Here is an 11,039-nt window from a genome sequence, read left to right on the forward strand (position 1 = left end):
CCTTTTCTTGGCTTTCTTGCATCATTCTAACTTCTCTTCCCAATTTTTCCTCCACTTCTATTACTTGGTTTTCAAAATACTTCTTGAGCTTTTCCATGGCCTGTAACCAATTCATATTTTTCTTAGCAGCCTTTGATGCAGGAGTTCTGACTTAGTTATTTTCCTCCTGTTCCATGCTCTCATCCTTTTTGTTTCTGAGAAAGGAATCTGGTAGGATTGTGTTTTCTCTGCTTGCTCATGTTGCCAGTCAATTACTTGACCTTTGAACTCTTTGCCACGGTAGACCTGTGCTTCTAGAATGGAGAGAACTTTGTCCCAAGTCACTGGGGTTTCGGCAGCTTCCAGAGAAATTAGGAGGGTACCCTCTCCACAGACCCCATAGGCTCTGGCACCTGGCCACCCACCCTAGGACGTCCACCCAACACCTCTATCCATATCCAAGCAGGTCAAAGCAATTACCTTCTGAATGGTCACTTGGTCCCCCTACATTCTTCATGGCAGGAGTTCCTTAGGCAGCCATCCAGGGGCCAGATCACACTCTTCTGCCCACACCTGTTCTAACAGTTCCACGCAGAACTTTTATTTATTTTTGGCATTTATGGGTTGAGAAGTCTGGAAACTGCCAGAGCGATTGGTGCTTCACTCTCCTGAAGTCTGCTCTGGTCGCTACTGGTTCGGGCTCTCCTAGGGCCAAAACCAATCATGCAGGGCTGGGCTAGGCTCCCAGTCTGGTGCAATAGCCCCTTCCTGCCAGCCTGCTGGGCTACCTTCAGTGGGAGATTTGTTTCTCTCTGTAAATTTGAGGGATTTGCCCTCTAAAATTTGTTTAGAGTCATTTTTTTACATGTATTGGTGGAGGTGGAAGCTGGAGCCACAGGAAAGTTCTGTTTCTACTCTGTCATCTTGGCTCTGCTCTTCAAGCATTCTTGATAAAAAGACAGAACTGAATAGAAAATTTGACATTCAAACAAAAGACTCAAGAGAAACATCAAGAGGAAAACATGAAAGTTAAATCATATGAGAGTCAATAAGGTCAAACAGTTTACACTCATATGGGAGAAGATGATACATATAACTCCTACAATCTTATCACTGGAGGACAATTGGAAGGAGTTTAAATAGATAGAGGACACGAGTTAGTTATATTTGAAGGAGTTCAAAGAGTAAAGGGGAGAAATGAGGGATATATTGGGAGAGGATGGAAAGGAAGGGAAGAACAGGGACTATATTCTCACCCAAAAGAGACATGCAAGGAAGATATTTTACCGTGGAAAAATAAGTAGCACTGTATTTGAACTTCACCCTTACAGGAATTGGTTCAGAGGGAAGAATACACACTCAAACAGGTGGTATAACAACAGGGTTGTAAGAGGAGAAGGGGGTTAGAGAAAAGGAATTTGATAAAAGGGAAAATGGATTAAACGATGCAGTCACCAGAAGAAAAACAGACTTTTGAGGAGAAGGAGGATAAAAACAGAAAGAGAGGGATCAACAGAAGAAAATAGGAATGAAGGTAATTCACAGATGGCAATCCTAATGGTGTATGTGAGTGCGATTAGAACACTCACGAAGCAGAAGCAGATAAAAGAATGGATTAGAAACTGGAATCTAACAATATATTGTTTATGAGAGACACACTTCAAACAGAAAGACACACACAATTCAAAGGAGTGTTTCTCCTGAAATAATAAAGGCAGAGAGTTAAGTCATGATCTTATAAAATTAAAAAAAATTATGTACCTATTTAAAAGCGATGATCAGGAAAACTACATTTTGCTAAAAAGATATGCTAGACAATGAAGAAATATTCAAAAAAATTACAAGAAGTTTCTCTGACAGAGGTCTAATTTCTTACATATATTGGGAACTGTGTCAAATTTATACAAAATAAGATCAATAGCCCAATTTGTAAATGTTCAAAGGATATGAAAGCTGTTTTAAGAAGAAGAAATCAAAGCTATATATAGTTACATGGAAATTTCCCCATATATTTTTATTGAGAAATACAAATTAAAACAACTTCCAGGTACCACTTCATACTTACAGATTGGCTAGCATAACATAAAATGAAAATGAGAAATGCTGGAGGGAGGGTGGAAAAATAGGGACAATAATGCACTGTTGGTGGATTTCTGAACTGGTCAAACCATCTTGCACAAAAATTTGGAACTATTCTCACAGAATGATAAAACTGTATATACCCTGTGATCCATCATACCACCACTAGGTCTGCATCACTAAGATATCAACATAAAAGATAAATACAAAAATACATACAAAATAATATACAAAAATATTTACAGCAACTCTTTGTGTGCTGGTGAAGAAGTGGAAATTTAGGGGTGCCCACCAATTGGGGAATGACTCAAGGTGTAGAATATGACTGGGGCTGAAAACAATTGTGCTGTAAGATATGGCCAAATCAGGGGCGGCCAGGTAGCACAGCGAGTGAAAGCACCGGCTCCAGTGTTGGGATGACCTGGAGATCGAATGCCGGGCTCAGACACTTAGCACCCACCCAGAAAGAACTGGATGTGTAACCTTGAGCAAGTTACTTAACCCGATTGTTTTAAAAAAAAAAGAAATGACCAAGTCGATAGCTTCAGATAAACTTGGAAAGACTTAGATAAACTCATGAAAAGTAGAGAGAGTACAACTGGAAGAATTTTTTTACAATAATGGCAATATTGTGTTAATGATCAATTGTGAAAAATGCAGGTACTTTGAGCAGTACAACAATCCAAAACAATTCCAGAAGTAGCATGATGAAAAATACTATCCATCTCCAGACAGAGAAGTGATGAATTCTGATTGATGATTGACTCAGCCTTAGTTTTTAAACTTTATCTTTCTTGCATTTTTCCCAACATGACTAATACATAAATATATTTTCCATAAATTCACAAGTATAATTGATGTCACATTTCTTGTTTTCTTAACACGTGGGATATGGGCTGGAGGAAGGGAGAGAATGTGGAACCGAAAATTTTAAAAAGAAATAATGTTAAAAATAAACGGAGAATCTAAAGAGTAATGTGTGTGTAATAAATTGGAAATCATGTAGGGAGATATATGAATTGATACAGAGTGAAATGAGCAGAGCTTGAGAAAACAATATGAACAGTAATTATAATAATGTAAACCGAAGGAATAGTTAATCTCGTCAAAATTAAAAGTAAAAAACAAGTGGGATATTCACATATGTTAAATATTACACTGGTTCTCAAATTTTTAAAATTCCTCAATCAGCGGTGCTGATTTATTTTTTCTCTCTAAAAAATTATATTTGTCATGTAAGATGGAATTTGTGGGGAAATTTAGGATGGAATTATGGGATACTATAATGATGCAAGAAATAAAAATATCAATAAAAATTCACTAAATATAACTGACTGTTCTGTAGATGTTTTAAATTCCACAGGTCCAAAATTGAATTAATTATCTTCTTCCCCACCTCCAACCCTCTATTCCTTGCAACTTCCCTGTTATTATCGAATGAGCCACTATAGTCCCAGTCACCCAGGCTCAGAAATTTAGATGTTATCCTTGACTCCCCATTCTTTCATTCACCCATATCCATTATGTTACCAAATTATGTTGATTTTTCATTCATAGCATCTCTCATATTTGCCATCATGTCTCTTCTGACATTCAGAGTACCCTAGTTAAGTCCCTCATCACTTCAAGCTTGGACTATTGCAATAGTGATGTGGATGTTCTGCCTAACTCACATCTCTTCCCATTACAATTCTTTCTCCATTCAGCTGTCAAAATGATTTTCTCAAATCTCAAGTTCGACTTTATCACTGAGAAATTACAGTGAGGTCTCTTACCTTTCCAAAAAAGTTTATGGGAGTTAGTAACACTAGTGTCATTCCTATTCCTCAAACAAAAAACTATAGCTGTTGGATTCAGGTATTCTGGTTAACTTTCATGTCTGGAATATTCTACCTCTTCATCTATCACCTACCTTTTTTCAAGTCTCAGCTAAAACCTATCTTCTATAGTATATTCTTAATAATTTTAATGCCTTCCCTGTCTTCATGATTGCAAATTTTTCCTTCATACCTTGTTTGTATACATTCATTTGCATATTAGCCTAAACTTCTTGAGATGTGAGGCTATCTTTTACCTTTCTTCATATGCCCCGCCTTAACACAAGGCCTGCCACATAGTAAGTACTGAAGAAATATTTGTTGACTGACTGAATCAAATCAAATATACTTTGGGAGAATCCCAGCCCATGTGCTTCCTGATGAAGCTGATATGGCTTGCCAGTGGAAAACACAACTCTTAAGATATATTACCTGCCATGGTTGAGGCACCCAGCTTCTTCCCTCTACCATGAACGTTTCTTCTGCTTTCATCAAGAACATTTCATGGAGGGTCCAAGCCACAGCATAGACACTGTTGTAGATGGTGTAACTCAGATCAGACATAGTCATGTCGAAGTAAATTAGAGGCAAAGTCTCCAAGGAGGCATTTGGTGAACATTCCTCTTGCTTTATCCTTTCAAGTTCATCTGTACATCCAAATTCTGAGTTCCAGAAGTCTTTCAGGACAATGTCCTCCGAGTATTTAGTGGGATTCACTGTCCTGACAAAAGCCTTAAAACCTGGAACGTCACTTGTTAGCTGTGAAAATATAAGTGCCCCATGGAATGAATAAGCATCTATATATCGTGGTCTCATGGTAATGTCCCAGTGAGAGGAGATGATCCATACCTTAGAAATTGTCATAGAAAGACTTTGTGAATATCTCAAGATCATTAATGAATCTGTGTCACCATGAATGAAAATCACCTTTGATACTGATGCAATGATCCTGGGAATCAATGCATCATGTGATTCTGTGTGTTTTCTCTCACAGACAGGGATCTTCTCTGTGAAGGCTGCACAGACACCATTATTTGCCATCTCCAGTGTTATTTCCCGAAGGAATTCCTCACCTCTCATGTCATCTACTGTCACCAGACCTACCCATGTCCACTCAAAATGAGTCATCAATCTGACCATACCTTTATGTAGGGAAGAGTCCCTAGGTGCCATTTGGTAAAGAGTAGGAAAATGAAGCTTTTCTCTCAGGATGGCATCAAATGGCCCGAACGTGATCTGGATGTGAAATAAACATGAGAAAATCTGAGATCTAAGAATATGATCATGATGAAGGTATAAATGTTGGGTTAAAACCAATCAATTGCATTTTAGAATTGATACATTTACTAGATTTCTTAATTAATCAAAAACTTTAGACTAACCGTGAGACATCTTTGAAGGCCCTGGATGAAATGAAATGAAGCTGAACAGGAAAACTGTTTCAATGGCATGAAAAATTTATTTATGGCTCATCATTTGTAAATTATTAGAGACCCTATAATAATCTCTTGTTTCATTACTCAGACATTTTCAATAAGCTCAATTGTTCGTTAACCAAAAATCGGCTAAGAATTAACTGGAGACAAATATAAACTTAATGTTAGGGAATTTACTAATAAAAATTATTTATTTTTTTTTTGCTATCTGCGGACTCCTTGTGATTTTAGCTGATTCTTCACAGCTGTCACCAAAAAGTCACTAAAACTGAAGAGAAAGTATCCTCTTAAAACACACAAAAATAGATGGGTGTTTTTAATGATATAAAAAATTGTCATGTAATAGTACACATTTGCAGTATGTCCTATTTTTTCAGTTTCGATTAAGGGTGTGGATGCAAAATTCACTGTTATCATAGGCATTTTCTTTCTCCAAAAACATTGTATATGCCCATTTCTCTGAGTCGTTTAAAAGAGAGCTGTTTGCTGAGTAATTTTTATTTTTAATATATTTACTGATTTTGCTTTGATTATCGGATCGATTGGTATATAATTGGGCAAAATATTTCCTAATTATTGCTTTAATTTCTTCTTCATTTCTGATGATTTCACCTTTTTTTTTCATTTGCAATACTGGAAACTAGGTCTTCTTTAAAAAAAAGACAAAGAAACCACTTAACTCCAGAAGCAAAGATGGTGGAGTAAGCAGTAAGTTGCTCTCACCTTCCTTTATCGACTTTGAAAAACCCAGAGAATATTTCCCCTGGAAAAATGCTGGAATAATGGAACCAACAAAACGATGGTGCTATAACAGTCTTTTAGGTCAGGAGGCTAGTGGGATTAATCAGGAACGTCCCTCTTGCTGTGGCTGAAGGTGACCAGTACAGGATTGGAGGCATCCCTGCAAGCCAACAGGAGCCCCACTTCAGTAGCCCAGTGGGAGATTGGGAGCCCCAGGGTGCAGAAGCAGGCAAGCTCCAATGCCATGCACACATCAGCCACCACCACCAGTTCCAGCTCAGCACCAGTTAAACTGCCAGACCACTGTGACTTCCGGCTGCCAGCGTGCCTGAGGCCTCAGAACAGACCAGTATCTAGAACCCTAGTTTCCAGTACAAGAAGTATGAGACAGTGCCCCTCGGGCCCCAGAAGCAGAGAACAACTTTGAAAGCCAGAAATAAGCCAAGCAATATGACTAAGTAAAATCCAAGGAAAACGAAGACCATACAGATGTATCTCGATGAGAGCATGAGCAAGGTGGGGCTTTTGTTGCTTTCTCCTTCTTGTTGTTGGACTTCAGTTTCCAGGCTCAGGCTAAACTGTAAATATCTGAAGGATTTGTCTCCTTCAAACCTGCTAATTCACAGCTGTGCTGAGTCCAGGAGGTTTTGTGCCTCCTGGCTCCTGGCCAGTCCGGGCCAGAGTCTTTCTTGTATATTCTGGGGGGGCTGGCGTTTTGCTTTGAAAGTTCGCTTATGAGAAGAGTCTTTCGATTACTGGCTGAGACTCTGAGCAGCCACACATTCAGAGTCCTGTGAGCGCTGAGATGTCTGTCCTCCCTGGTCCAGTGATGCGTGCAAAGTGCGGAGCAGCATTGTTGTATTCCTGCAGCTCGAGTGTTGTCTGTTGGTCTTTGTGCTCATTTCTCTGCTTGCATTTTCTCCATGTTCGGGGTGCTGACTTTCCCCCTGAACTAGTGAATGTAATTGATGTAGATTGTCGACTCCCTTAAAAGTTGCCTTTTCTGGGAGGGAGCATGCTCCAGCGAGTCAAAAACTTCCCAGGATGGCGGCGCCCTAGGCGGGAGGCCTCCAAGAAAGCTGATGGCTGGCAAGACAGGGAGGGGAATATTCGGGTGGGCGCGGCATGCGAGGCGCTGTTACCAGGGCGCGCCGCCCCGTTGCTAAGGACGCACTGCACTGCTGCCTGGAAGTGGCAGCGGAGGCCGAGCCACAGGTTCCTGCGTTCCAGTACGTGGTTAAGCAGGCGCGTCGCGCGTTCCGCATCCTCATGTGGGGCTTCCAGTACTCGGGCCAGGTTTGTGAGTCCCAATGCCGCCAGGCCTCCTCCGGCCTCAAGCTTCGTGTCATCCAGCGGGTGCACTGCCGCCTGTTGCTGGATGCCGGGACTTCATCCGCCGCCATGGCTATGGCTTCACGATGCTTTCCTCGCAGACCAAGGACATCCGCAAGGTCTCGGGCATGGGCCTCAACAAGGACTCTCCACTTGGGTTTCATGGGAGCCAGTGATAAGTGCCGAGGATAGAAGTACATCTTGGAACCGTCGCCAGTGCCGTTGCTTCTGGGCGGACCGCAGAAAGACCTGGGTTCCAGGTGGTCTGTGGAAGAGCCCACTCGCTGGTCCTGAGCAACAACGTAGGAGTCTTCAGCATGGCCAGTAATTTCTGCAGTCAACGTGGAAGAGCCACTGAGTGCACAGATGCACAGAGTGCAGGACTTTAAAGGTCGTCTGTAGCCAAGATCGCGGCCTGTCCCTGACAGATAAAGGCGAGGTCTACTGTTGTGGATGGGGGGCGAACAGGCAGACAGGCCTGGGTCACTACAACATCACTATTCGCCCACCAAGGTCTGTGGCGGCATCGTCCAGGTCGCCACCTACACAGACTTCTGCCTCGCGTGTCTGCTGACCGAGACCTCTTTGGCTGGGGCAACTCGGAATACCTGCAGCTCGCTTCCATCACGGAGGCCACCCAGGTGAATGTCCCCACGTACATGCCATTCTCTGGCATTGGGAAGGTGAAGTAGGCGTCCTGTGGAGGTACTGGCAGCGCAGTCTTAATGACAAAGGAAATGTTTTTATCTGGGGATACGGGATTCTTGGCAAAGTCCCGAATCTCATGGAGACGGAACTCCCAGAAATGATGGAGCCCATCCTCTTCGGCTTGCCGGATTTCAACCCAGACGCCCCGGTTTCCCCCATTCGCTGTGGACTCCGCCAGTTTGCCGCACTTACCAACAAAGGAGAGCTGTTTGTGTGGGGCAAGAACACCCGAGGTTGCCTGGGGATTGGCGCCTAGAAGATCAGTACTTCCCGTTCAGGGTGACAATGCCAGGGGAGCCGGTACAAGTGGACTGTGGGGTGGACCACATGGTGACTCTGGCTAGGTTATTCATCTAAGCCTGCTGCCTCCCCTGGTTTCCAGAGGCATGGCCCCTGGCCCTCGGTGCTCTCGGAGACAAACCAACTGCGCTCTGCTTGAGCTTCTGTCGTACTTGGTGGGTTTGGGCTCCTGGACCATTTTTTTCCTCTGCTGCCAGCGAGTGACTAGACATCAGTGGCAGTCCCTTTGGCCAGAGTCTGTGTGTGCACTGACTGTGTGTGTGTGCCTGCGTGGATGCCGCCCCCACCTTCCTTTATCTCAAGTTAGCATTTACAGTAAGCCCCTTCCATGCTGAGGGCTGCATGAACAGAGGCCCAGCTTTGGGGCTCCATGTGCCCCTCCCTGGCAGCAGGGCACTGGGCGGGCTGTGCCAACAACTGCCTGCCCTTTAATGATGGAGAGGGAGGCAGGGCCTCTGGCTCCTTGTCTCCCCATTCATATTTTTCAGCTCTTATCAAACAAATAAAATGATGGCTAAAAAAAAAAAGTTGCTTCTCTTTTAAGAACAGCAGATCAAAAACCTGTGCTAGCAGGCCATCCTGGGTATTGCAGGGTGCTTGCTCTTAAGTTTGGTGACAGGGAAGGTCAAAACACAAATTCAGGAAAATACAATAGGGTCAATATACCCACATCTGAAACCTCAAAGTGGAATATGAAGTGATCTCAAGCCAAAAAAAGCTTTCTTGGAAGAGCTCAAGAAGGATTTTAAAAGTCAAATAAGAGAGACAATAGAAAGATGGAACAATTCTTTTAAAAACACAACTGACAAAATGGAAAAAGTACACTGAAGAAAAGAACTCTTTAACAGTAAAATTGGCCAAATGGAAAAGGAAGTACAAAAGCTAACTGAAGAAAATTATTTGTTAAGTTGGGCAAGTGGAAGCTAATGACTCTGTGAAACATCAAGATTCAGTCAAAAAAACTGAAAAGATGAAAAAATAGAAGAAAATGTTGAATACTTCTTTGGAAAAACAACTGACCTGGAAAAAAGATTGAGGAGAGATAATTTAAGAAGTATTTTTCCACCTCAGAAACATGATGAAAAAAAAAAAACTGGGCAATATCTTTCAAGAACTCCTTAAGGACTACTGCCTTGAGATCCTAGAACCAGAGGGCAAAATTGTAATCAAAAGAATCCTGTAATCATCTCCTGAAAGAGATACCAAACTGAAAACACCAAGGAATACTGTAGCCAAATCCCATAATTAATTATCAGATTAAGGAGGAAATACAGCAAGCAGCCAGGAACAAATAATTCAAATAGTGTGGAACCACAGTCAGGATTATGCAGAACCTAGCAGCTTGAATATTAAAAGATCAGAGTAATGGCCTTATGATATTCCATAAGGCAAAGGAGCTTGGAATACATTCAAGGATAAACTATGGCGGCAGCCAGGTAGGACAGCGAGTAAGAGCACTGGCTCCAGTGTCAGGATGACCTGGAGATCGAATCCGGGGCTCAGACACTTTGCACCCACCCAGAAACACATGGCCGTGTATCCTTGAGCAAGTTACTTAACCCCAATTGCTTAGGGGCGGCCAGGAGGCTCAGCGAGTAAGAGTACTGGCTCCAGTGTTGGGATGACCTGGAGATCGAATCCCAGGCTCAGACACTCAGCACCACACCCAGAAATAACTGGCCATGTAACGTTGAGCAGGTTACTTAATCCTGATTGCGAAAAAAAAAAGGATAAACTATGCAGTGAAACTGAGCCTAACCTTTCAGGGGGAGAGATGGACATTCAATGAAATAGAGGACTTCCAGGCTTTCCTGATGAAAGGGCCAGAACTAAATAGAAAATCAGATCTTCAAATACAAGACTGAAGAGAGGCATAAAAAAGTGAACAGGAAAAACAGGGAAAAGCATATTTTTCAATAAGGACAAACTGTTTACCTCCCTAAATGGGGAGATGACACTTGCAATTCTTGACAACTGTATTTTTATTAAATCATATAGAAGGAAAATACATAGACAGAAGGGGTGGGTTTAAGTTGATTTTGACGTGATGATTAAAAAAGTTTACCTTAAGCATTGAAAAAGGATTGGAAGGGGAAAAGAGAAAATTAGGAGGCAGAAAAATCACATCAAGAGACACAATGAAAAGGCAAATTACAGTAGAAGGAAATAAGGGACGGAGATGAGCATTGTTTGGACTTTACTCTCATTGGATTTGACTCAAGGAGGGAATAACATGCGCAGTATGGAAGAAGGAGTAATGTATAGGGGAAAGAAAAGGGAGGTGGGCTGAAAGAAGGTAGGGGAGACTGAGGGAGGTGGTGCTCAAAAGCAAAAATCTAGTGAGGAGAGAAAGGGCGAAAGGAGAAAGAAAAGCATAAATGGTGGGTGTGATAGTATAGAGAGAAAGACACATATAGTGTTCATGACTGTGAGCATGAAAGGGATGAACTCTCCCACAAAATAGAAGTGGACAGCAGAATGGATTCAAAATCGTAATCCCACAATATGTTGCTGGCAAGAAACACATTTGAAAAAGAGGCATACAAACAGGGTAAAGGTACACGAATGGAATAGGATAATTATGCTTCAGCTAAAGTAAAAAAAAAAAAAAGAAAAAGGAGGGGTAGCAAACTTAATCTCAGACAAA

General features: G+C 42.0%; 1 protein-coding gene and 1 pseudogene across 1 annotated transcript; one reads left to right on the forward strand and one right to left on the reverse strand.

Moving 5' to 3' along the window:
- Positions 1-4,214: 4,214 nt before the first annotated feature.
- LOC138172378 (vomeronasal type-2 receptor 26-like) lies at positions 4,215-6,906 on the reverse strand. The gene is made up of 3 exons (XM_069102133.1): positions 6,809-6,906; positions 6,197-6,380; positions 4,215-5,111 (listed from the first exon to the last, which is right to left on the reverse strand). Exons 1-3 carry the CDS (start codon positions 6,904-6,906, stop codon positions 4,215-4,217), a joined length of 1,179 nt encoding a protein of 392 aa, XP_068958234.1.
- A 228-nt stretch (positions 6,907-7,134) lies between these two features.
- On the forward strand, positions 7,135-8,449 carry LOC138172377 (RCC1-like G exchanging factor-like protein pseudogene; annotated as a pseudogene).
- The last annotated feature ends 2,590 nt before the right edge of the window (positions 8,450-11,039 follow it).

This window comes from Petaurus breviceps, unplaced genomic scaffold, assembly GCF_028583685.1.
Source record: "Petaurus breviceps papuanus isolate PSGF00001 unplaced genomic scaffold, PetGlider_PUasm1.0 524, whole genome shotgun sequence".
Classification (NCBI taxonomy): Eukaryota; Metazoa; Chordata; class Mammalia; order Diprotodontia; family Petauridae; genus Petaurus; species Petaurus breviceps.

What these genes read in the sequence shown, in the direction of transcription:
- LOC138172378 (XM_069102133.1), bottom strand. Translation starts at nt 6,906, where the DNA reads ATGCTGCTCCGCACTTTGCACGCATCACTGGACCAGGGAGGACAGACA. An exon ending in GCTGCTCAGAGTCTCAGCCA is followed by an intron (nt 6,381 to 6,808) that starts GTAATCGAAAGA and finishes CTGAGGCCTCAG; the next exon opens with GCACGCTGGCAGCCGGAAGT. An exon ending in GCAGGGATGCCTCCAATCCT is followed by an intron (nt 5,112 to 6,196) that starts GTACTGGTCACC and finishes TTTCACATCCAG; the next exon opens with ATCACGTTCGGGCCATTTGA.